General features: G+C 39.4%; 1 protein-coding gene across 3 annotated transcripts in view; it reads left to right on the top strand.

The window, feature by feature from the left end:
- atp6v1ab (ATPase H+ transporting V1 subunit Ab) overlaps nt 1-24,866 on the top strand; it is a 41,548-nt gene extending 16,682 nt beyond the window's left edge. For 2 of the 3 annotated variants that reach the window (XM_069890454.1, XM_069890455.1), the window contains exons 2-15: nt 2,320-2,407; nt 2,807-2,935; nt 5,909-6,123; nt 9,282-9,419; nt 9,799-9,950; nt 10,498-10,660; nt 11,279-11,387; nt 13,950-14,072; nt 14,688-14,802; nt 16,822-16,885; nt 17,408-17,611; nt 18,869-18,963; nt 20,420-20,591; nt 22,095-24,866. In XM_069890454.1, the coding sequence (XP_069746555.1) occupies nt 2,326-2,407; nt 2,807-2,935; nt 5,909-6,123; nt 9,282-9,419; nt 9,799-9,950; nt 10,498-10,660; nt 11,279-11,387; nt 13,950-14,072; nt 14,688-14,802; nt 16,822-16,885; nt 17,408-17,611; nt 18,869-18,963; nt 20,420-20,591; nt 22,095-22,187 (1,854 nt within the window). In that variant the 5' untranslated portion in view covers nt 2,320-2,325 and the 3' untranslated portion in view covers nt 22,188-24,866. The remainder of the gene's footprint in view (nt 1-2,319; nt 2,408-2,806; nt 2,936-5,908; nt 6,124-9,281; nt 9,420-9,798; nt 9,951-10,497; nt 10,661-11,278; nt 11,388-13,949; nt 14,073-14,687; nt 14,803-16,821; nt 16,886-17,407; nt 17,612-18,868; nt 18,964-20,419; nt 20,592-22,094) is intronic. The other variant, XR_011341972.1, reaches the window with a different exon arrangement.
- The last annotated feature ends 2,498 nt before the right edge of the window (nt 24,867-27,364 follow it).

The raw sequence follows: 27,364 nt of genomic DNA, 5'->3' as shown, positions 1-27,364 counted from the left end.
AGCAGACTTAATTAAGCGGAAAGACCTTCCGTTAACTTTAATTGGCCGGGTTAATTGTATTAAAATGAATATTTTTCCATGTATTCAATATTTGTTTCAATCAATACAGTGTTTTCTTACAAGGAAATTTTTACAGGATTTAAATAAAGCTAGTAGGGAATTTTTATGGAAAGGTAAATTACCAAGGGTAGCATTAAATAAGCTTACTTGGTAGTACGCATTAGGCGGATTGCAATTACCTAATTTTCAGAATTATTATGAGGCAGCCCAACTTGAATTTATTAATGGTTCGATGGATTTGGATCAATCTCCAAGTTGGGCTAAAGTTGAGATGGCATGTATTTCTGAAACTGCAGTACATCAATTTATATTTCGGTGGAATATAGATTTATTACGGAAGTATAATGTGCTGATATTAAAACATTTATTGATGTTATAGACAAAAAAGAATAAGACTATAGGATCAAAAGGTAAATTATCTATTTTAGCCCGATTATATAATAATCAGCTTATTCCTTTTTCATTGTTTAATAGTCATTTAAAGAATTGGGATTTTAATGGTATAAAAATATTACAGGATTGTTTTGTAGAGGATCAGTTTCTTTACTCAATTGAAAATGTTTTGATATTGCTAAAGCTTCTTTGTTTGTTTATTATCAACTTTGGTCATTGGTTTAAAACAAATGTATGGTAGAGAGATGATTTTACCTGTATTGTCGAAGTTTGAGTCTTTGATTTCTTCTATGCCTAAAAAGGGTATATTTCTGTTATGTATCAAGTATTACAAGATAATATGGACAAGTTGGAATGGGAGAAATCTAAGTTTAAATGGGAAAATAATTTAACTTTTGTTTTTCCTGAAAATGACTGGATGTATATGTGTCATGACAGTGTTACTAGATTGACAAATGCACAATATGGAATGGTTAATTATAATTTCTTGCATCAGTTATATTTAACTCCTGAGAAATTGAAAAAATATGGCTTTAGTAATTCAGATTCTTGTTTTAAATGTGGTACGTGTGTTGGAACTTTTTTACATGCTGTTTGGTCTTGTATGTACGTACAATCATTTTGGGAAGAAATTAAGTCAATTTTGGGGAAAAATTGTATCAGATTAAGTTGCCATTAGATCCATTTTTTTTAACTGGGTTATGTAATTCCTTTAAAGGGATTGGGATTGGATAAATTACAAATCGCATTTGTATATTTAGCATTGTCCATAGCTCGAAAATGTATAGCAAGTACATGGAAGGATAATTCAGTGATTCGTATAATGCGATGGCATAATAAAATGAAAGCTTGTATTGTTATGGATAATATTACTTGTGTTTTGCATGATAATTATTCTTTTTTGTTAATAAGTGGTCATATTTGGAAAATATGCATTTAGAGGTATTTTGATTTTATTCCTCTTTTTTTTAGTTTGTTTTACATATATATTTCTTTGGCTCTCCTTAAGAGAGCTGACTGGAGGGGGTGTGGGGTTTTCCTTTTTTCTTTTTACATATATAAAACTTTTGTTGTGAAGTGTATTTTGTATGTTTATCAATAATTTTTCAATAAATAACGTTTGAAAAAGAAAGAAAGTCATGCTGCAAGAATTATTGGTTGTGTGGATACAGAATTGACTTGCCTGTAGAAAGCATAGAGAAGTAGTCGATGAAAAGTATTCTGTCTGGAGGTCAGTGACAAGTGGAGTTCACAAGTTTATATCGTAAACTATATAGCAAAAAATGGTAGAGGGAGGAGGCAGTAAGTTTGCAGATGATACAAAGGTTGTAGGTGTTGAAGGCTGTCGTAGATCACATCAGGACCATAGGATGCAGAGTTGGACAGAAAAGTGGCAGATAGAGTTCTATCTGGATAAGTGTAAGTGATGTATTTTGATAGGTCAAACTTGTGGACAGTGTGGAAGAACAAGGAACCTTGAGGTCCAAATCCATAGATCTCTTAAGGTTGCCATGCAGGTTGATATGACATATGCTGCACTTCATTAATCAGGGGACTGAGTTCAGGAGTCGTGAGGAAATGTTGCAGCTCTATAAATCTCTGGTGAGGCAATTGTTAGAATATTGTGTTCAGTTCTGGTCACCTTAATATTAATTTCTTTTACTTTCTCATTTTCAATGGATCTTTGATTTAATACTTCTGGAAGATTTTTGTCTTCTGCGACATGCAAATTATTTAATTCCTCTGCCATTTCCTTATTCCCCCATATAAATTCTCCCATTTCTGCTGGCATACATTTCCTTTGATTATCTTTTAGCTGACACTAGTTTTTCTAATTGTATACTGATAACAATGAAATATTTTCAGATTAAGATGGACTTCAGTAAACTTATCAAAATACAAGATGTGGACCAGGAGACTATGGTTGGATATGTTCATGGTGTTTCTGGGCCTGGTGAGTATTTTGTTCATTTGCAGATTGCTTGTCCATTCTTCAGCAATTATTTAGTATTCTCATACATAAACAAGTGTCTAAATCTGACAAAAACAAATAGACTTTGATGCAATTTTGAAAGCAGAAAGATGTATTCACTGGAACTTTGCTAATCAGGTTAAATAAGCAAGCATCTTTCTTCAATGCTGCTTTTCTCAGATTCTTTAACATAATATTTTAGATGCTTCTTAGCTTATTAAACGAAAATGAACAGTTCCTTTAAAGCTTTGAATTTTTTTTAAAAAACGACAAATGTTTTGTTCTGTCAATTTCAGAACACCGATTTACAGCTCCACAGGTTATTTGCAAGAAAAATGTTTATCTTTATTATCTAAGGTTTGTTTCCTTTGTGTTTTCCAGTTGTCACTGCCTCAAATATGGCTGGAGCAGCGATGTATGAGCTTGTCCGTGTAGGTCATTCTGAGCTGGTTGGTGAGATTATTCGCTTGGAGGGAGATATGGCCACAATCCAGGTCTATGAAGAAACCTGTATCCTTATTGCTTAAATTTACATGGTTAATCAGTATGATTATAGGAGTACTTTTCTCAGATCCATATTCCTGCTGATCAAACATTCCCTCCAATCTGCTGTTCCTTGCTGAGAGTCCGGTTAATCTCTTGGGATAGAAAGTAAAAATTAGGATTAGTAACAGGAAATAGTTACTGTTTGTTTAAAGGCAGTCCTGTATTCCATGAAGCAGCTGTTTCTCTATGTGAGGACTGAATGTAGGAACAACTAATTGAAGCATTTTGAATGTTGAAAGGCATGGACAGAGTAGATGTGGAAAGATTGTTTCCCATGATGGAAGAGTAGGATAAGAATGCACAACTTCAGGATTGAAGGGTGTCCACTTACAACAAGATGCAAAGGAATTTCTTTAGCCAGATGGTGGTAAATCTGTACAATTTGTTGCCATGGACAGTTGTGGAGAGAAAAATTGATGCATTCTTGATTAGCCAGGGCATCAAAGGTCATTGGGTGAGGGGTGAGTGTGAAATGAATCAGCTTATGATTAAATGGCAGGGCAGGCACGATGGGTTGAATTGCCTGTTTCTCCTATGTCTTATGGTCTAACTGATGAAGTACTTCTGAATTAGTTACAAATATAGAAAATGAAACAACAATCTTGACTTCATTAGGATCCTGCAAATTGTAATGTGATTTAGTAATGTTGATAGACAAATAATTAACATGCTTCCCTGAAATTTCACAATAGTTTACTGGAGTCTCACATGTCCACCTAAGAGATTGACCTTTGTTTATTTTAAATTTTATTTTATTGACACCCGTCCTGGATAAACTTGGACCTCTCATTTTGATCGTTTTAGATTGGTCACAGTGTTTGAGCTACCGAAAGAAAATAGACACACACACCGAGAGCAGTTCAGTTTATACAAATGTTTATTACAAATTCGAAAGCTGATTTCAAACTACAATATGCTAGCCCTTCCCAACTATACTTATCAACGCCTGGACTGGTCCCAACTGCCGAAGCGAGGCAACGACTGCACACTTGTAGTAGGTTGTCGGGGCGCCGGTAGCAGCTTCTCCACCTCCCTCGAACAGGATGTAAGCTGGACTCTAGAAGTTCTTCTTCTTGCTGAGAGATTTTGCCACCTCTCGGAGAGTCTCAAACTTCAGCAGCGGGACCATGGCTTATATTACCCAAAAACTGCTTACCCAAGCACCTATTCCCAGCACAGCAAGAAAGATAAGCAAGCAAGCTAGCATGCTAGGCTTCTATCGAATAATGTAATTTTCAGCTTATCACTTTGAATACAATGGTTTATTTTGCATCAAGGCTAGGCCTCTGACAGTCTGTGACCAAAACAAGCAGGAAGATTAAATGTTCTTGGTACACAGATGTCCTTTCGTCAGATAACAGCATCTCTGGCCCCTAAGTGGAATTTAGCTTATGTCTGCTGATTCTAAAAACAAGCAGGTTCTCAGCCTTGGAGATGCAAAGGCTGCAAAAGTAAAAAAACATGGTTTAAATCTTCCATTACAACACCTAATCAAATTAGATACAAAGCTATAACTTAATCTAGCTGAAATCATACATGCTTTTTTTTAATCATTTCTCCCCACCACTCCCTCCCACAGAAAAAAGCCAAGAAGTAAAGGAAAAAGAAAAGAAAAAAAAAAAGACTAAACTACTTTAACAACACTTCTGGATATCATTATACAACTACAGGTCCTTTATCTGGACATGTAAACTCTGGAAAGTTCCAAAATCTGGCAAGTGGGGACCGGTAGTCGGAGTAGGCGTTGGGGGAGGCGGCCTTGGCACCGGCGGCCGGGGGAGGCGGCCTTGGCACCGGCGGCCGGGGGAGGCGGCCGAGGGACCGGCGGCCGGGGGACCGGTGGTCGAGGGACTGGAAGGGGGTGGTGATGTTACGGCAGCAGAATTTGGGTGGGCTTTCCAAAATCCGGAAAAATCCGAAATTCAGAACACATTGTTCCCCAAAGGTTCCGGATAAAGGATCGTGTACCTGTATATAATATCCTAATTATTCTAACATTATGTCTATAAATATATAATACATAATAAAAAAGAGAGAAGAAAAAATAATTACACTATATCCTTTAATAAATTCAAAAATTATAGTAAATACAAGTATACTTAAAATATTGAATTAAAAAAGTTAGTGTTACATCCTAAGGTGAGGCCAGGGAATGGCTAAGGTTACATCAAATTTAGCCAATTAACCTAATACAGTTCCTTGTAAAGTGACACCATCAATCTTTTGCATATATGGGAACGAAAGTTTTAAAATAATCTCCATATTTATTCTTTAAATTTTATGTAATTTTTTTCCAAAGATATACAACTTTGGATTTCACTATGCCATTTCCATGAAACTGAGATTGACCTTTGTTGACAGTCAATGCCTCCTTGGAAGTACAGCAATAGAAGAATCAGCCTAGATTTTTCTGCTCAGTCTCTGGAGTCTAAGGGGCCAAAGAGAATCATTTCACTTGAAGACAAAAGTGCTACTTGTTCTTTTAATCAATTCCTCAGGATCAAAGATGGCTTGGTTCATTGGATTCTGAGGTAACTGATGAGGCCATTGTGGGAATTGCACATTATTTTACAAAGGAGGCAGAATGTGCCTGATGCATCAGTGAGGCGGGTATTTAGTGTGGTGGTCCCAAACATTGGTTCAGATATTGCATATCTTTGAAGATTCTTTGAAAATATCCTCAGTTCATTTTCTTGTCACCTCTGAGTAATGTCTTCCCATGTCAGAGCTCTGGTTAGAGTGCCAATTTCGGGAATCTGGTCTCTGACGTATAAACAACCTGTCCAAAATAACTGAGTACCTGGGTTGCAAGTATTGATGGGCTGGGATTCTTTACTCAGCAAGTTTAAAGTCATTGATGGTACCTGGTTTCTTGATTACACTTAATTCGGTATTGGCAGTATTTTAATCCTCATTATCCTGAGCCACCATCTCTAGCTGGTGTATCTGTTGGAGACCCTGTGTTACGAACAGGGAAACCCCTTTCTGTGGAGCTGGGTCCTGGCATTATGGGAGCCATCTTTGATGGGATCCAGCGACCTCTAAAGGACATCAATAATCTGACACAGAGTATTTACATCCCCCGTGGTGTCAATGTGAATGCTCTGAGTAAAGACTTAAAGTGGGAATTTACACCTTCCAAGAATATGCGGGTAAGAACTTTCAGTTAAAAAAAGGTTTAAGAATTGTGATGCCATCTTTCTGCCAGATATTTGTGTGTTTCTTTGTACCTACTATAAACCTGATTTGAATCTATTTAACTTGAGTGTCATTAGTTGGAGAATTTGCATTAATAACGTTCTTAATGAACATCTTGAGTAATAGAGACTGAGGTTATTGATTTTTAAAATATTTTATTTTTGGTTTTTTTCCAAAAAATATACATATTAACATTTAAATATACAATATATTAAACTTTTTCTCACAAATACAAAAAAACAAAACAGTCCCTCCCTCCATTTCATACATACAGATTTGTTCACAGTCAGAGCTTACATATATTTTAAGTATATAGAGTACAATCTCCATCGGGCACACAAAACTCAAAACGGTCAACCAGTTTACCTATCTCGGCTGCACCATTTCATCAGATGCAAGGATCGACAATGAGATAGACAACAGACTCGCCAAGGCAAATAGCGCCTTTGGAAGACTACACAAAAGAGTCTGGAAAAACAACCAACTGAAAAACCTCACAAAGATAAGCGTATACAGAGCCGTTGTCATACCCACACTCCTGTTCGGCTCCGAATCATGGGTCCTCTACCGGCACCACCTACGGTTCCTAGAACGCTTCCACCAGCGTTGTCTCCGCTCCATCCTCAACATCCATTGGAGCGCTTACACCCCTAACGTCGAAGTACTCGAGATGGCAGAGGTCGACAGCATCGAGTCCACGCTGCTGAAGATCCAGCTGCGCTGGATGGGTCACGTCTCCAGAATGGAGGACCATCGCCTTCCCAAGATCGTGTTATATGGCGAGCTCTCCACTGGCCACCGTAACAGAGGTGCACCAAAGAAAAGGTACAAGGACTGCCTAAAGAAATCTCTTGGTGCCTGCCACATTGACCACCGCCAGTGGGCTGATAACGCCTCAAACCGTGCATCTTGGCGCCTCACAGTTTGGCGGGCAGCAACCTCCTTTGAAGAAGACCGCAGAGCCCACCTCACTGGCAAAAGGCAAAGGAGGAAAAACCCAACACCCAACCCCAACCAACCAATTTTCCCTTGCAACCGCTGCAACCGTGTCTGCCTGTCCCGCATCGGACTTGCCAGCCACAAACGAGCCTGCAGCTGACGTGGACTTTTTACCCCCTCCATAAATCTTCGTCCGCGAACCAAGCCAAAGAAAAAAAAGTACAATTGGAGAAACTACATTTTTGTATGCAAGTTACTTTTATACCCTTTTTTCGTTCCTTTTTATTACTGTATCTGGGCACCTATGGATTGAGGTTATTGATTGATAGTATCAACAATATGTGGTTACTGGGGGGCGTGGCTTGATGCCGTAGGAGAAAGGCGTGGAAAACACCTGTCCTGACAGAATTAATTAATGCCCAAATTTTGAAAAATCTTATCAACTTTATTTACTTAAAAATCTGCTTCTAAAAGTTCCTAGAAGATGGGAATGAAGAAACCTAAAACTCAAACATCAAAATAAACAACTACAACTGAATTAACACTATTAGAAGAACCAGGGCCTACCTTGAAAACTCAGCCTCCGATCTTGATTCCTCTTCAGCCCAGGAAGACCTCACGGGTAAGGATTCAGGCACCAGTGTTGCCCTCCAGGGGAGCTGTGGAGGACAGCGCTGGAGCTCATAAAAAATATTGTGACCCAGCTCCGGAGTCAGTGCACATACGCGGGATTTCGCGCATGCACGTTGGTAAAGTTGCCATCAGGGAAGTGGAGGACCCGACTGCAACAGTGGCTGGACACACGAGGGCTAAACAGAAAACCCGTTCGGAATTCCAGCCACTGACAATATCTACAGAAGAAGAAAAGGAAGAAATAGAAGTGGAAGAAGAAAGTTATGTTCAACAATCACAAGGAGAAGAGACTGAAGATGAAGCTGCGGACCAAGAAGCTCAAGGTAAAAGGGGGGTATACTATGTTACCCCACTCCCCTTGACCCTCAAATTTTTGAAATTTTTAAATAAAATTGAATTAATAAGTCAGAAGATGGATGCTAGATTTGATGTTACTAATCATCTGGATGCAATTAAGGAAGAAATAACTGCAATAAAAGTAGATGTAACAAAATATAATAAATCAGTGGATAAAATTAAAGTTCAGAAAATTGAAGACAATTTTACAGCTTGGGAAGTTGTGAAAAAGAATTTGACACAGAAAATTGGCATGTCTGCCAGAAGATATTGAGGGTAATGAACCTGTAAAAAAATTTTCAAAAATGGATACCCGAAATTTTGGGTGTGGAAAATTTTCCAAATGGTTTGGAGATTGATAGAGCACACAGAGCTTTAAGGAAAAGACCATACCCAGAACAACTGCCGTGCTCTGTTTTGATTAAATGTTTGTGTTATTAGGATAGAGAAATGATTTTAAGAATGGCAGTCCAGAAAGCGAGAGAGCAACGAGGGCCTTTAACAATCCAGAAAAACAGAGTGTTGTTCTACGCTGATCTGAGTAATGAAATTGTCAAGAGAAGAAAAGAATTCAACCCAGCCAAATCTGTTTTGTGGAATAAAGGTTATAAATTTGGATATCACTATCCGCCGTTTCTAAAGTTTTCTATGGTCAACATCAATTTCAATTCTTTTCCAATGAATTTGAAGTGTTGGAATTTGCTAATTCACTACCTAACATTAAGCACAATGGTGAATTTACATCTACATTTCAAAAAGAACGGGATCAAGAAAAGAGGAGATTTCATCTGGGGGCTGGAAACTGGAGAAGAGCAAGTAGGTTTGGATCTTGCAGAAGCACGTCTTACCTGATTGACTTAATATCTTTTGTTTCTGCTTCTTTCCTCCGAGGCTTTGTGCTACTAGTGGCGAGAGCCACTTCTCATTAAATAAGGGAGTTAGAGCCGACCTAATCGGCACTTCTGGGATTTTATTTATTTTTTTTTTCTTTTTTATTAATGTGAATGAGCTCAATAACCCAATTAAAAGGAAGAGAGTTTTGGCTCATCTTTTAAAAAAAATTGAAGACAGATATTGCTTTTTGCAAGAAACTCACTTAACAGAGAAAGAACATAAAAAATTGAAAAGAAAATGGGTAGGCCAGGTATTTTAAAAAAAAAATGTGGTTACTTTTGGAACTGTAACATGTTCATTTTAATTTTAGGTTGGTAGTCACATCACTGGCGGAGATATATATGGCTTTGTGTTTGAAAATTCTCTTATTAAGCACAAGATCATGCTTCCTCCAAAAAACAGAGGAACTGTGACATACATCGCCTCAGCAGGGAACTATGATGTCTCTGTAAGTATTTGAGATTGTTTGTTCCACAAATCTAATCAAAAATATGTCCAGATGTATTAGAAGTGTTTCGTGAAACTGAACAATGCAGACATCTAGCTTTATTTTGCTTCAGTGCTTATCACCTTTATAACTTTGATTTATTATTGTGTTCAAGTCTTAAGGAAAGAAATTATGAAAGTTGTCCAAAAGGGTATTAGGAGTAGCTAAAGAGGTGGAAAACTTAGACTGTAGATTCTAGATTATTGGGGGCTGTGGTTTTGAATCCATCTCTGGTGAGATAAAGAGGGGACAGTGTGGGTATGAACAAATGCAGTCCTTTTCGAAGGTGATAGTGGTCAACTCAGATTCTCAATTGTATTTTTCTCTTCCCCCTTTGAAGGATGTAGTTCTGGAGCTTGAATTTGAAGGAATTAAGGAGAAGTTTAACATGGTTCAGGTGTGGCCTGTCCGCCAGGTCAGACCAGTCACAGAGAAGCTTCCAGCAAGTCACCCTCTGCTGACAGGACAACGAGTGCTGGATGCACTTTTCCCGTGAGTTCACCTTCAGTTCAATATTTGAAATGTTATAAAGCATGACCCCACTCATGGTAGGATTCCTTTGGCTGCCATAACCCCATCAGCTGGTGTGCAGAAAGTGATTGCTTTTTGCTACTGTCACTGTGTTGTGAGCTCTTTGTCTCTTGTCGTGACTGATTCCAAGATCATTTCTGAAGCACCTGCTGCAATTCCACAGGAGGATGCACCAGACAGACTCTTGTCTTGAATCTTTGTGTTCATCTTGTGCTTGAACACAAGTGTAGACTTCTCTCTCTTTCCTTTGTTCTTCTCCCCTTGGATGCACCCACCCTACTTCACACCCTAGTCACACTCTCCAATGTTCTTGACTCTTGCAAAGAGTTAAAATAAGGAAAACATATTTTGGCCTCATGTAATTGGTGGTGGGGTGGGGGGGGGGGGGGTTTGCATTTAATATTACTGCTATTTTAATTAATCTAGTGGGGAAAGAATAGTCTCCTACATCTACTTGGATTGATTGGAAAGTTGATTCATTTACAGTTTTTTATCTGTTATGTTTAAGGTGTGTGCAAGGTGGAACAACAGCCATCCCTGGTGCCTTTGGATGTGGAAAGACTGTGATTTCTCAGTCTCTCTCAAAGTACTCCAACAGTGACGTCATCATCTATGTTGGATGTGGGGAGCGAGGCAATGAGATGTCTGAAGTACTGAGAGATTTCCCAGAGGTTGGTTTAAAGAAAAAAAAATATTTAAGAACTGGAAGGGGACACTATGTATACATACTCTTCAAGAATGATGCAAAATATTCTGAAAATGTGGCATCAACTCGGTGAGTTCAGCAAAATCAAAGTCTAAATGAAAAGTTACTTTGATCTCCTAAGCAATTAATGTCCCAGAAACTAAAATTTAATCAACTGAACAAAACTCATCCAGGAACATCTCAATGACCAGAGCAGAGCTGTAGAGAGGCGGGCAAGCTTGTTTTGCAACCTTCCTCTGCTATAATATGAGACTAACTGGGAAGATGCCTGGCTGATCTTTTAGCATTTATAACTTCTCATCAAAGTTGAGGTTTGTAATTGCTGACTGCTCAGTTTTGGACTGTGGACTAGTCCAAGAATATTGTGACTCTCAACATTCTTCCTGTTTTAAAGAAACCATGGTGGTTGAATGAGAGAAGCACACAAGGATAGATTTTTTTTTTACTGTTGCTCTGTTTAACCTAGCAGTACTTCAAGCTATTGGTATTGTCAGGGGCTGCATGTAGAGAACATTTGAGCTGAATCTCTCTCAGCGTTCTTTGGATCAGTGCTAATAGGCCTCATTTATTTTGCCTCTGGTAGCTGACGATGGAAGTTGATGGAAAAGTAGAAAGCATCATGAAACGAACATCTTTGGTGGCTAATACCTCCAACATGCCTGTCGCAGCCAGGGAAGCTTCCATCTACACTGGTATATCTCAATTTGTTAATTATGTTGCTGAGTAGGTTCTGAATTGGTTAATTTGGCTTTCATTATTGGAGGACCACAATTGAATACGTGTCATGGTGGGCTATAAATGAAACTCACCTAAAGATGACCTATAATTTCATGTCATGGGATGACAGCTCCTGCACTAGCCTTTCCCATCCCATTCTTCAGTCTGTTTGAACTTGGTTGTTCTTAAAATCAGGCTTATAAACTCTTCCAATTTTCCACAACTGGTGTCTTCAAATTCACTGATCTGTCACATCCTTTAAAAATATTCCCTTGATTCTTTAGTTAATTCTATATCGGACTATCTCTGACCTCTTTTGTCTCCCTTGTAGGATGTGCAACTCTGTCCCATGTACCATAAAAGTGTGTTTTAATCTCTTAGATCACACATGTCAAACTCTGGCCCGCAATATAATTATATTTGGCCCGCAAGATCATATCAAAAATGTATTAGAGGTGGCCCGCTGGCCGCCGTGCCAGCGCATGCACAATAACCACTATGTCCCAGGGTGAGAGAGAGAGAGAAAAATCCTGGTCCTTGAAAAGTAGTGGTGGGTGGTTTTATAAACACGCTGTCGTGTCCCCCCGCCCACCCACCCCCACCGCAGCGCGGCCTGGCCGGTGTCAGGGGAAGCCAAGGCCACTTCCCAGCGCCCGGAACCCCAGTGGCACAGCGTTTCTTGGAGCTGCAGATGGAGTCGGGACGCTGGAGGGAAGATGGGGGCTCCCCGCCGGGCGATGGGGGCGCCGGCCGCCCTGCGCCTTCCCACCGGACCAGTGGCGGGTGCCCGGAGTACACGTGGAGAGCGAGGCTGGTCGGGCAGGTAGGGTGGAACCCCCCCCCGCCAATCTCGGGAGTGGCGTGGGCTGGATCAGGATTAGCCGCGCTCACCTGCTCCTCCACCGCTTACCGGGATCCCAGCGCGGTCCTGAGTGCGGAGATTGCCCTGGAAAGGTCCTGGGACACCGGCACGGAAAGAAGAGCAGGGTCCGTAGAACATTACAGATCAGAAACAGGCCCTTCGGCCCTTTGACTCTACCTCGTGAAAACACAACACTGGAGAAACTCAGCGGGTTAAACCGTATCCTTTATCCAGCAGAGAGATACCTGACAATGTTTGGCCCTTGATCCCCCTCATCAATGTATGAATGAAAGTCTGTGGTTCTCGTAAAAACACCAGAAGGGAGAAACTCAGCAGGTCAAAGGGGGTCTGAGAGAAACTCAGCAGGTAAAAAGGGGATCCAGGAGAAACTCAGCAGATCTAGGGAGGACTGGGAGAAACTCAGCAGGTCAAGGGGGGTCTGGCAGAAACTCAGCAGGTCAAGGGGGGTCCGGGAGAAACTCAGCAGGTCAAGGGGGGTCCGGCAGAAACTCAGGGGGGGGGCCTGACCTCGCCAGGACTGTTGCCCACTCCCCCTCCCTGCCGCAGGCTGACCCGCGACTCACGGTGACGGGGCCGCTGATCCGCCGAGATGCCGCCCTGCAGCGAGAGCCGATGCCCCCGCACTGTCGTTGTCCAACCCGATCGCCCGCAAACCCCGCCCTCCCGCGCACAGGTCTGAGTAAGTATTATGAACTTTAATCTCAGGATAAAACAATCTTCCAATAGTTTCATGTCACAGTGATAAATATATTCCTGGTTAAAAATGGTCCTGCACCTGGATACAAGCTCATTAGGCAAAAACTTGAAAAGTGTGTAAATCAAAGGATATCTGTACCAATGGAAAAAGAGCATGGCAAATAACCCTGCTAGAGTTCATGCCCACAATCAGTCACCCATTTGATTGTTTCAGGAATCATGTTATTTTCCCACATTCTCAATAGCCCTCAGATTTTACTATTCGACAGCACACTAGCAACATTTGACAAATCCTCTATAGAGAAATATTATTTATTGAATATTTTATTTCTCATTTGTTAATGCTTCTGGAAAGAGTTTATCCAAAACTATTGTTAAACATTTATTTTAATAAGAAAAGTTTAACATTACATATGTTGAAAGAAGAGAAAACATGCAGATGTTGTTGAAAATTTTCAATAAATATTTAGTTCGGCCCTCAACTTAGTCCAAGTTTTTAATTTTGGCCCTCTGTGAATTTGAGTTTGACACCCCTGTCTTAGATCAAGACTCCCACTTTTCCAAATTGTCAAAGTTGCCAACAGCTACTTTGAAGCAGTCTTGCACTACACCTCTCCATGATGTTTGACCTGTCTGCAGCAAATAATCATTCACAACACAATTTTCTGTGTGCTACTGCCCATTTGTAGATTTTCTTTGCTTGACCCTTTGCTCCCTGTATTCATAATAAAAAGCAACACTTTAACATTTTTGCACTATTCATCCTTAATATATTTCCCTTTAATACCTCATGCTGTGGGCTGGTATACACCCACCTCCCTTTCTAGCTCTTTGCATGACTCCCACTGATTCCATACTTCTCCTCACGACCTTGATTTCACATGCTTGTAACAGAAAATGTCTCACATATAAATTAAATCTAATTTTTTCCTCTGGTTGGGCATCTTGTTTTAAAAAGGTATTACACTTTCTGAATATTTCCGGGATATGGGTTACCATGTCAGTATGATGGCAGACTCCACTTCCCGATGGGCAGAGGCCTTGCGAGAAATCTCTGGACGGCTAGCAGAGATGCCTGCTGGTAAGTTTTCTATGTACAGCATTGTTAACAAATCAAGTCCAAGTATCAGCATGCGGATTCAAAGCAAGTTTCAACTATGGGTTTGCTGGCAGTTTTCTCACAATATTAACTGATGTGGAGAATCTTTGACTTTGTTTGACTTTCATAGTTCTGTTTTAACTAGTTGGATATTGAGAATTGTGATATGTACTAGCAGTCTTCCTCCAAAGGAGAGAAGGCTTGGTTTGAAGAAGAACTATAAACCCAGTATTTCAATGCAAAATGTCTGCAATTCAAATTGAAGAAGCTTGTGAAAAAGTGAAACCCATTGAGGTTGATATTCTGGCTGCAAACTTCTGATGGCAAGGCGTGAGTTACTTAGTGATGTGAGGGCATCTTTTACCCAAAAGGCAAAATTGTATCCAAAATGTGCAGCTTGCATATTCAGTTTTCCATGAAGCACCCATTCCAGAGAAAGTGCCCTGGCATCCAATGGATGCTGCATGACCTGCTGAGTTTATCTAGCCCAGAATACTGCAATTGAAGCTGTTTGTTGCAACAGACTGTTATCCCGATATTTAATGATGCTCATTGCTGGGAGAATTATTGAATTTAACTTTTTTCCTGTCTTCTTAGACAGTGGTTATCCTGCTTATCTGGGTGCTCGTTTAGCCTCATTTTATGAGCGTGCAGGCAGAGTCAAGTGTCTGGGAAACCCTGAGAGGGAGGGCAGTGTCAGCATTGTCGGAGCGTAAGTATTTTCTCAGAAACCAAAAGTATCTAGCCTATAAGTATTCATCTAAAGCAGTGGTCTTCAAACTTTTTCTTTCACTCACATACCTCCTTAAGTAATCCCAATGCCATCAGTGCTCTGATTAGTAAGGGATTGCATAAGGGGGGATGTGGGTGGGAAGGGAAGGTTGAGAACCACTGCTCTAGACCCAATTGTTACTGAAATATTTTGGTTGAGAAAAATTGTCATTGGCCTATTTCCTTTGGAGTTATGAAACCATGCACATAACGAGTCAATTAGGTACAATTAAAACAGTGGTTTTCAACCTTTCTTTCCCTTCACATCCCACCTTAAGTATCCTTTTCTAATGACAGAGCACCTATGGCATAGGGGTTACTTAAAGGGTTACTTAAAGTGGTTTGAAAACCACTGATCTAATGGGAACCTGTTTGGTTTTATTTTGAGGTTGATTAAATATGAGAAGTACATTTCTTCATGACCATAATTGAATTATACTTTGTATCTACGCTAAATGAAATTGGCCTTGGTACCGATCCGTAATGTAGGAATTTCATAAAGCTTATCACTTAAATCAGGGAATAATGGGCTTTTAATTAAATGTAGAGATACAACACAGTAACAGGGTCTTCTGGCTCATGTACCTGTACTGCCCAAATACTGTAATTAACTTACAAACCCTGCACATTTTTGGAGGGTGGTAAGAAACCAGAGTACCCGGAGTAAACCTAAGCAGACATGGGGAGAACGTACAAATTCCTTACAGACAGCTGATGATTCGAACCTGGGTCGCTGGCTCTGTAATAGCATGGTGCTGACTACTGTACTAACCATGCCGCCCAACTTTTGGCGCATTATATCATTTTGTGTTTGAAAACCTTGCAGTACATCAGCATCTGTTCAGGCATGTAATTCTACATTCATGTAGTGTGCACTTTTTAAATTAAGAATACAGTCCTACATTTACATAAACAATGCACCCAAAATATTTTATAAGAGATTATATTCTGCATGTTATATTTATAGTCTTGACTCTGATGTATTGGCGACATTATTTTTTACTTTTAAGAGATGAGAAAGGCAGTGTCTAAATCTTGCTCCATTAGTAGGAAAAGTTCTCCCCCTTCTGACTGCTATGGATATTATCTGCCAGTCACTTATCATTCCCTCAGAATTCATTCCCTCAGAAATCTGTCACAGAAATTAGAGTTATGGTATAGGACATTCTCCCAATTTTCACCATGATATTAGTCCATGTCAGAGAGCATTATTCTTTCTTATACCTTCAGTATATGTATATTCTAACACACCATACCTAAAGCTGACTTCTCAAACTGAGAACATCCAAGTTGTAATGAATAAACCTAATTTTGTTCTTTGAAATGTTTCAGAAAACCCAATAATTTGCTGTTTATATATTCCACTCATGTTCTCTGCCCTCTCTTACACTCATGTTCTCTGCCTTCTCTTACACTCATGTTCTCTGCCTTCTCTTACACTCATGTTCTCTGCCCTCTCTTACACTCATGTTCTCTGCCTTCTCTTACACTCATGTTCTCTGCCCTCTCTTACACTCATGTTCTCTGACACTCATGTTCTCTGCCCTCTCTTACACTCATGTTCTCTGCCCTCTCTTACACTCATGTTCTCTGCCTTCTCTTACACTCATGTTCTCTGCCTTCTCTTACACTCATGTTCTCTGCCTTCTCTTACACTCATGTTCTCTGCCTTCTCTTACACTCATGTTCTCTGCCTTCTCTTACACTCATGTTCTCTGCCTTCTCTTACACTCATGTTCTCTGCCTTCTCTTACACTCATGTTCTCTGCCTTCTCTTACACTCATGTTCTCTGCCTTCTCTTACACTCATGTTCTCTGCCTTCTCTTACACTCATGTTCTCTGCCTTCTCTTACACTCATGTTCTCTGCCTTCTCTTCAGCTTTTGTTACAAATGGTATGATCAACACTTGTGGAAATAAGTTGACTGCTAAACCTGACTAACCCATTGTTTTGTTACAGTGTGTCGCCCCCTGGTGGTGATTTTTCAGATCCTGTGACGTCAGCTACTCTTGGCATTGTACAGGTAGCAAAACTCATTTTAAAATGTCTCCTCTGTTATACAGTGAATTATAGCCATCAATGAAGCAGAATTTAATGGCTCTATTTTTATCTGCTGATTATAAATATTCAAATGCACTCTGAGTAATTAATTAGGACCCAATATATACAGTAATATATCTGTAACATTATCAGAGATAGGACCTCTTTTAACTCGTGCACTTATTCTGATTGAATGCCTTAATGGTATGATTATTATATAGACTGGAGAATTAACTGTGTGTACCTATCTTGCACTGGATAAAATGTCTCTGTAGCCACATAATCAGGAACAAATACAGTGGTACAAGAGGGATTGAATTATCTGAATTATGGAAAATTAGATTTTCTCATTCTCTTAGTTTCTTAGCCTGTTGTTTTTGCTTTCTTCCCCCACGTTTGCACATTTTATAAAAGTGAGGACCATTGGGATGGTGAGCCTCTGTATTAATAGGCTTTTCCTCCATGACATCATGAAATTTTGATTTGTTTGCTCTCTTGCCTTGAGGTATTTTGGGGCTTGGATAAGAAGTTAGCTCAACGGAAACATTTTCCTTCAGTCAATTGGCTGATCAGCTACAGTAAGTACACCCGTGCTCTGGATGAGTACTATGAAAAGCACTTCACTGAATTTGTGCCATTAAGGACCAAAGCTAAAGAAATCCTGCAGGAAGAAGAGGACCTTGCAGAAATTGTCCAGCTTGTTGGAAAAGTGAGTGCGTTTCTCAAGTTGTTTTTGCAGGCTTCAGTGAAAGTGGGAAGTATCAGAGTGCACAAACCAATTTTCCCCTGGCAGTTTATTCTTTTCGAACTAGGTACCAACATAGGATGTATCATACAGAGCTCAGCCAATCATTCAATTCAAGCCGCTTCCCATCCTTCCACCACTTGAGTATCATATCAACACTCTTTTGTCCTTTTCAGTCTCTTAAATTCATCACACCATTTGCTTTAACCACTCCCTGCAGCAGGTTCAGCAGCACCAGGGAAAGAAGCAGATAACATTACAGACTGATGACCTTTCACTGCAATACTGATAGAAAGGTTATCAACTTGAAACATATGTTTTTCTTGTCATCCCTCCCCATTCCTACTAGTTTAAAGCCTTTGCCACCTACTCTTTTCACAAGAACAACAGGTCCTCTAGTTCACATCATCCTGGTACCAGTTTCCCAAGAAAAGAAAACTCCCTCTAACCAGGTGTTCGTTCTCATGATCTCTTTGCCTCCATGCTTTGACAGTAATCCAGAAATCATTTGCCAGCAGGTCCTGTTTTGTCAATTAGAGCCCAGCTTCTGAAACTCTTGAATAGAATGTCAGTCCTGTTGCTACTTCATTTATTTCCAAGGGGACTGCAATAATTGCATTCTCTCTTCCCCATTTCACTAGACTCACCCCAGCCACAGTGGGATGTCCCATATCCTGCATGAACTGTAGGCTGTGCACACTCGGAGGTTCTCAGTGACTAACGGTGACTCTTTGTCTGCCTTATTCTGTCTATTTTAAAGTGACTGGACAATTATTTTGTAACTGGCAAAAGATTTTTTGGTAATTTTGTTGCTCTTTACATGTTAGAAAGGAAACTAAAATCTTGGCGTTAAACAGGAAAGTTTGTAGCTGTTGTGATTGTAGTGTAACACAAAAGTGCTGGAGAAACTCAGTAGTATCTATTGGAAGCCAAGGATAATCCATTATCATCTATGACATTTTGCCATTTGGCCTGTGCCCTTCCGCTGCCCCTTCTGCCCTCTTCTCCTCTTCTTTCCTCCACCTTTGTATTCCGGCTCCTGCTTGCTTCTAAGGAAGGTTCAGGTCTGAAACTTTGGTTACACTTCGATGCTACGTGACCTGCTGAGTTTCTCCACCACTTTTGTGTTATTGCACAAAAATCTTGGGTCGTGATTAAAAGGGATGATGCCAGATTTTCTGAATTTACTTGCTCATTTCACATGTCAAAATTCTTATGCAGGCGTCTCTGGCAGAGACTGATAAAATAACGTTGGAGGTGGCAAAGTTGATCAAGGATGATTTCCTACAACAAAACGGATACACTCCATATGACCGGTAAATGTTTCCTGTGTTCTCCTAATCCTACTAAATGCGGTTGCGTCGAGACGAGATTTAATTTAGAATACCCACTACATTTATCATCCAGCACAAAAACAAAAGGCTGAAAATCTGTAGTAGAAACCAGATTCAGGTACAGCAGGATGTCTGTTGGATGAAACTGAGTTAATGTTTCACTTCATTTGTTTGTCTGAGAATTAAAATGTTCACCCTTCTGTTAGGTCTGATTTGTTCATGAATGAGTGAGTCAGACACCAGACTGAGTCGAAATCAAGGTTCTTTGTTCTTTATTACCGGATTGTAACGCTTGCAACTAACAGTGTTAGTTGGAGAAGGCGCATTCTGCCGTTATCAGCAAGTGGTGTTTTTTTCATACCTCAGGATACGTACTTAGTAAATTATCATACCATGACATTGTCCAATGAATAAACTGTTGCTATCCTTCTCTGTTAGTCTGCTGCACATCATTCTTGTTAGTGCAAAGCTTATCTTGAGTGTACAAGGTCACATCTGCATTCTGTTACTCCTTAGTACTGGGTGACTCCTTCTCCGGTCCCATCTCATGATGTTTTTACCTTACACCTTCTATGGCAGGTGCTGCCTGCCTTGAGTGTTTTCAGCATTTTCTATTACTCTGTTTGAAAACTTGCTTCACTATTTAGAAAAATATGAGGTCATTCACTTTGGTACCAACATTATTAAATTACCCATATGATGGGAGATTGAATAAAGTGTGTCCCCAGCCATCAGGATAAATGTGATTGCAAATGATTGCAACTAACAAGAAATTAAGCTTTTATTGCAAGAGAATTTGAGCACAGAGCAATGCCAGGGTGCGTTTCAACTAGAATTTTGTTTTTAGGCCTGCACTCCTGATCGAAAGGATGTACTTGTTATGGGAGTACAAGAAGATTCACTTGATTAATTATTTTGTTATTCTGTATGGAGAGACCAAGCAGATGATGCTTTGTGCTTCATATTCAGAAGAATGAAAAGTGATTTTATTCAATCATCCAAAATTCTCTTGGGCCCTTACAGGAGAGATGTCGTTTTCCCTGATGGGTTGACCTCATTAAGGGTGCGCAATCTCAAAACAACAATAAGCCATTCAGGACTGAAATCAGAAACAAGTTTACTTAAATGAGTGTGATTCTACCCAAGAGGGGTGTGGCGGCTCGGTCACTGAGTTTGCAAAACAAACTTTGATAGATTTTTGAATAATAAGAGAACCGAGGGTTATGGGGTAACTAAAATAAACTGGCACTAATCAGCAATATGCAAGAAATCCAGTGGTCAACTGCTACTGTTCTTATCACACAATTGACCATGATTTTGGAAGTCTTCACTAAGATTGTTGAATGATGTTGAAGTCTTACATTTTTTTTTGTTTCCTTGCATCCCCACCCTCTTTCCACCCACCCCCCACCCCCCACCCCACCATCCCAAAAACAAGATTCTGTCCTTTCTATAAAACTGTTGGTATGCTGTCAAATATGATTGGTTTCTATGATATGGCTCGTCATGCAGTGGAGTCAACAGCGCAAAGTGATAACAAGATCACATGGTCAATTATCCGTGAGCACATGGGAGAGATTCTATACAGGCTGACCTCCATGAAGTTTAAGGTAATTAGTTACAATATGCTTTCCTTTAACCACTTTGTTGCTTGCACAAGGTCTGCTAGTTACCCATTTCTTACAACTGATCATTAAATCTGAAAGGCAATGCTCCAGGCCATTCTACAAAGTGTAAAAGTTTTTTTTAAACTAAAGCTTAGAAGATCAAACACACCAAATTCCCCAGAGTCAAGAAGATGGGCATATTGTTCCGTGAGCACTCTCAAACTCCACATGTTCATCATTACGCTTGGGGAATCTTTCCTTTTATGTGCATGTCTCATCAGGGAGGAAGATTAGGACACAATCCTACAAAGAACCTTACATACCACTTTAAGTAGTCCCTATGCCATAGATGCTCTGTGATTCTGTGAAAAAGTTTGAAAACCACTGTTTTAATTGTACCTAATTGACTCATTATGTGCACGGTTTCATAACTCCAAAGGAATTGGGCCAATGACAATTTATCTCAAGCAAAATATTTCAGTAACAATTGGGTCTAGAGCATTGGTTCTCAACCTTCCATTCCCACCTACATCCCACCTTAAGCAATCCCTTACTAATCACAGCACTGATGGCATAGGGACTATTCAAAGTGGTATGTGAGTCGAAAGAAAAAGGTTGAGAACCACTGGTTTAATGGTTCTTTTAAAAGTTCTTTGAAATTACAGTTATTGGTCAGAAAAATCTGAACAGGGTTGGTGCCAATGTTGGGTATCATTTGATCTGGGAACCAGATAGACTCTGGGACTATGGGAGTGAGTTGGGTGGTGAGAGAGATGAGGTTTTTTAAATCTTCGGCTTTCATTTCTTTAATGACCTTTTGGATAATTGTCTGTGAAAGGCATTTGCCCAGAGTTGGGGAATCAGTAACCAGAGGACATCAGTTTAAGGTGATGGTTGGGGAGATGGAGAGATTTAACAGGAATCTAAGGGGTAATGTTTTTTTACCCAGAGGATGATGTGCTGCTTGAGAAGGTGGTTAAAGCAGGTACAATTGCAATGTTTGCATGGATTGATGGATAGGATGGATTTAGAGGGACAGGCAGTTGGGACTTGTGTGATTGTGATCTTTTGGTTAGCATTGGCAAGTTGAGCCAAAGGGCTTGTTTCCAGCTTTATAACACTATGGGAAATCCTTTACAATATGGGATTATTGCAACTCTATTCTGGCATCATAGATTCTGGTAAAGAGGAGCCATTGGGGCTTTTACAACAACCAGAGTTTTCATTATTGGTGATGCTGGCTTTTTATTCCAAATTTAGTTCACATCATAATTGTAAATATTCCAACGACAAATGTAAAACTCTCTTCTCAAACAATATTCATGCCTCTAATACCAGACTAGTAACTTGACCATTATGTTACCGCACCCTGGTTTGAAACCCAAAGTTAAAGGAATAAACATTAACACGCATGTCATGAAGCGTCGTTTCACTGTGGCTTGCTGTTTACAATGTCGTAGCCTCTTTCATTACAGAAATGACACATTAATATGATTATTCTTCCAGGACCCAATGAAGGATGGCGAGGCAAAAATTAAGGCAGACTACTTACAACTTTTTGAAGACATGCAAACTGCATTTCGGAGTCTCGAAGATTGAAATGGGTTGAGTCTGAGAATACTTGAAGCAAAACCCGTTTTCCCCAGTATTTATATCTTTGTATGTTTTGTTTCCTCGGATTTATTTTCTACATCTAACAAATATTTTGTTGTGTTCAATGTTATTAATTCACCACTCAGACTAAGGTAGCTATAGTTCGTTCTGGATGTCTTTGTACAAGTGTGTGGTCCTGCTTACCAGTAGTGAAAACCAGAATCAGTATTCCCTATCTACCATATCTGGTATTGTGTGCTTTTGATTTTCTGAAAATCACAAATCAAGTTCACTTTTAACCACTGTAAATGTTAATGTGACCACCTCACTTTTTTTTAAAGCTCTGGCACATATGAGCTAAGGTGTCCAGATCTTATTAGGCTATTGTATGTATTAGAATAGTTATTGGCACTTCTGTTCTCATAAAGCTTTAATCTTGCCTTGAAGTCTCATTGGCTGAAATCAAAACATTCAGAATTAACTTTTGGTATGAAGTAGTTCATGAGGTGAAACAATCCTCAAAGCATGAGGAAGCCTTTTATGTGACATTTTCCCAGGATGAAGCAGTAAGCAAATGTACCAGCTCCATTCCCAGCATCATTGACAATTGATGTTAAAGCAAGACATGGGAAATTTCGCCCTGTTAGGTTTTTCGTTAATGGACAAAGCTTGATGGCATTGAATATGAACCATGGGGTTTAGCATTCTACCCTGACTTGAGCTGTATTCGCACTAAGTACTTGGCCAACTTTCAGAATCTGATTTCCTGTGAAATTCAGACCAGTTTTCTTCAGTAAATGCAATGGACTTTTCTATTCTTGGAGGATTTTCAATAGAAAACTTTGTTAACTGAATAAAAAGTAACCTAATACTAAGTTGTCATTAAAGCAGGTCAGCTCTAGATGTGGAGAAACCTCGCCACCAATTTGGAATAATCCAGCTTTCATTGCATTGAAAGAATCTGATGCATGTTATTTGGTCAAGGAGGTTTTGGAAAACTGTTTATACTGAATACCAAGTTAAGATATGGAGTAAGAGTATTTTCAACCTTGAAAGTTGTTTTTCTATCGAAAACTAGTTGAGTTAGTTATATAATAGTCACTGATGTGTGGCACAAAATTGATTTTTTTTTTATAAATTATCAGTGTGAGGAGGAATACTTGAAGCCAAGATTTTCTTGGTGAGACAAAATTTCAAATGAGGAAGATGGATTTGAGGAGTTGTGGAATAATTTTTTGGTTCATTGCAGAATATAGCTGCTGCCATAACCAGTTTAAATATTGGAGCTTTTACCTGTGTTTATGTAACTCCTTAAAAAAAAAAAATTTGTTTTGTGACCACCATCAGAATATCTCAATTGCATCTCCCAAGAATATATCCTTTCTCATGTGCACAGTTAATTTTGGTTCATGAGGTGTTACTGGACTGTGACTAAACACTATACTTCAGGGGAAGAAGTTGGTGATAGTTGAGGCTGAGTGTCGTTTTCGGGTTTGTTGGTATAGTTACAGGATTTCTAGTTCTACTGTAGGTTATTATTCTGGAGATAACTGGTACAATGTTTCCAGAAAGATTAGATTATTTTAATGCTTTTATCTAGTGGAAGGATTACACACTTGCTGAACTGTTCCCTCAAACTTGATGTTTGTAACTGTTAATTATGCTCCCATGTTCTTGACAGTTTAGAGGCAGGTTAGAGGATTTCTCTTCAACATGAGGAAAAATAGTGAGCAGAATTTGGAGTAGAAAATATCTCTGCTGGTGAACTAAATTGTTTCAGTGCAGTTAAAGTAAATTTAATATTTTGAAGTTCAATAGTCCCAAAGAAGGTTACCAAGAGATTGCAATCATTAATATGTAACTATCTAGTGTTCCTTCAATGTGAAGAGCCCTGCAATGCATTGACACTCATTCCAGTTCAATAAAATCATCCAATCAACTAATTTGTATTTCTATAAATCTACTGTTTGGGAAAGTAATTTGAGAATTGTCAATTTAATTACTTTCAGACCAGTTTTAGCAACTACAAGTAGTTTGTATTTTTCAAAATAGATTAAGCAAATTTCCTTAGGACCAACTTTGAAAATCTGTTTTTAAATGTGCAATGCTTATAATCATTATAACACTTTGAATGTATTCTACATGTTTACAGTGTGATTGGAAGTATCTAACAAGATTCTTTCATTCATACACATGTTAAATTCAAATGTCCACAATTCATTTTGGCCCTGGAAAAGCAAAAGAAATAAGATCCATTTTGTCAAGGAAAAGTAAGTGCAGATAATGAATATCTGCAGCAAATTAAAACAAACCTTCCTCACACCTTGCAGGTGGTTTCCTCAGATTACATGGGGTTTTTTTTAAGCAGAAAATGCATGTAATTCTGATTCCTGCTATGTGAAAACAGGCAGTCACTGCACTTCATTCATTCCTGCTGATCGAATTAATGTCAAAAACCTAATGTAGCAAATAGGTGAATTGTAATTATATTGCTGCAGTTGGATATTAAGAATATATTTTGAATTTAAAGTAGTGATTAAAATATACATTGTGATTAATGTATTTTTTCCAGTTCACTGCTCAAGAAATTATTTCTGCGTGCACAGGATGGTTGGTTTTAAAATTTAGTCATTGTTTGAAATTGTAAAAATTATAAAGTAATAAAATTATAATGGTGTTCAATGATCAGTAGTGTTTTTCTTCTGTGCCCAGGGGGCTTTATTTTCCACAAATAAGAAAGCTGTCTTGCAATAAAGTCTCATGCTAATAACATAAGAATATAACTAATGGAAAGCAAATAGAAAAGAAAACACTACAAATAGGTGTGCTTTCATTGGATTGCGCCACATGTTGTAGCAATTGCCATAATGTATGGAGGGATGGTTTATCATACTTGGCTTGCCATCACTAGGAGAGGCAAGGAAATCACTAGATGTAGCTCATTAAAAGGCCATGCTAGATGGCTAAAGTGGCCCCTTGGAGCGGGGAAATTGATATTGGGTCATGAGGAAATGGTTGAGGTTTTGAGTGACAATTTTGTGTCAGTCTTCACAGAGTACACATTGACCATGCCAAGGGCATGTGATGGGAGGTGAGGACCTGGATGCAATAGCTATCACTAAAGATATAGTACTGAGCAAACATGTAGGTCTAAAGATATACAAGTCCCCTGGTCCTGAGGGAATGCATTGCAGGGTACTGAAAGAAATGGCAGAAGTTGTAGTAGATGCTTTGTTGATAATTTACCAAAATTCTCTGGACAGGTCCTGACAGATTAGGAACATATGAAGTAGGAACAGGAGTAGGCCAAAAATGGCCCATCGAGCCTGCTCCTCCATTCAATATGATCATGGCTGATCTAATTTATGACCTAACTCCACCTTCCTGCCTTCTCCCCATATCCCCTAATTCCTCTATCATGTAAAAATGTATCTAACCGAATTTTAAATATGTTTAATGAGGCAGCCTCAACCACTTCCCTGGTTAGAGAATTCCAAACATTCACTACTCTCTGGGAAAAACTATTTTTCCTCATCTCTGTCCTAAATCTACTCCCCCGAATCTTGAGACTGTGTCCTCTCGTTTTAGTTTCCCCGGCCAGCTCAAAAAACCTTCCTACATCTATCCTATCCATACCCTTCAAAATCCTATATATTTCTATAAGATCTCTCATTCTTCTGAACTCAAGTGAATACAATCCTAGACGATTTAATCTTTCATCATAAGTCAATCCCTTCATCCCAGGGATCAACCTAGTAAACCTCCTCTGGACCGTCTCCAAAGCCAGTATATCCTTCCTCAAATATGGAGACCAGAACTGGACACAGTACTCCAGGTGCGGTCTCACCAGTATCTTATACAGTTGCAACATTACCTCCCTACTCCTGAATTCAATTCCTCTAGCGATGAAGGCCAACATTCCATTTGCCTTCTTAATAACCTGCTGCACCTGCAACCTAACATTTTGCGATTCATGCACAAGCACTCCCAAGTCCCTCTGCACAACAGCATCCTGTAGTTTTTCACCCTTTAAATAATATTCAGCTCTTTTATTTTTCTTGCCAAAGTGGATAACCTCACACTTACTAACATTGTCCTCCATCTGCCAGACCTTTGCCCATTCATCCAGCTTAACTATATCCCTCTGCAGACTCTCCACATCCTCATTACAATTTGCTCTTCCACTCAATTTGGTGTCATCCGCAAACTTGGCTACACCACATTTTGTCCCCTCCTCCAAGTCATCAATGTAAATGATGAACAGTTGTGGGCCTAACACTGACCCCTGCGGCACCTCACTTACCACTCTCTGCCAACCTGAAAAACTCCCATTTATCCCGACTCTCTGCCTCCTGTCAGACAACCAATTTTCAATCCAGGCCAATATACTTCCCCGGACTCCACTTTCCTGTAACTTACTGAGAAGTCTCTTATGTGGCACCTTATCAATCGCTTTCTGGAAATCCAAATATACAACATCAACCTGTTCCCCTCTATCCACCGCACCCATTATATCCTCAAAGAATCCTAACAAGTTTGTCAAACAAGACCTTCTCTTTCTAAAACCATGCTGCGTCTGCCTGATTGAACCCTTACGTTCCAAAAGTTGCACTATTTCATCTTTAATGACGGCTTCAAGCATTTTTCCAACTACAGACATCAAACTAATTGGCCGATAATTTCCAGTTTTCTGTCTACATCCCTTCTTAAAAAGCGGTGTGACATTTGCTGTCTTCCAGTCTGCCAGGACCTGCCCAGAATCCAAGGAATTTTGGTATATGACCACCAATGCATCAACTATAACTTCTGCCATTTCCTTCAGAACCCTTGAATGCATATCATCAGGACCAGGTGATTTGTCTGGCTTTAGTCCCATTAGTTTCTCCATCACTACTTCCTTTGTAACAATTATTTTATCAAGGCCCTCCCCAACATTCGCATCCTTAACTCCATACTTGGGCATGCTGGACATGTCTTCCACCGTGAAGACTGACACAAAATATTTGTTTAATGCCTCGGCCATTTCCTCATTTTTTGCTACCAGTTTTCCTTTCTCATCCTCCAAGGGTCCTATGTTAACTCTGGCCACCCTCTTCCGTTTTATATATTTATAAATTTTTTTGCTTTCTGTTTTTATATTTTGTGCCAATTTACTTTCATTATCCTTTTTCCCATTTCTTATT

The sequence above is a fragment of the Narcine bancroftii genome, chromosome 7 (assembly GCF_036971445.1).
Source record: "Narcine bancroftii isolate sNarBan1 chromosome 7, sNarBan1.hap1, whole genome shotgun sequence".
NCBI lineage: Eukaryota > Metazoa > Chordata > Chondrichthyes > Torpediniformes > Narcinidae > Narcine > Narcine bancroftii.
This window is presented reverse-complemented; position numbering and strand designations above follow the sequence as displayed.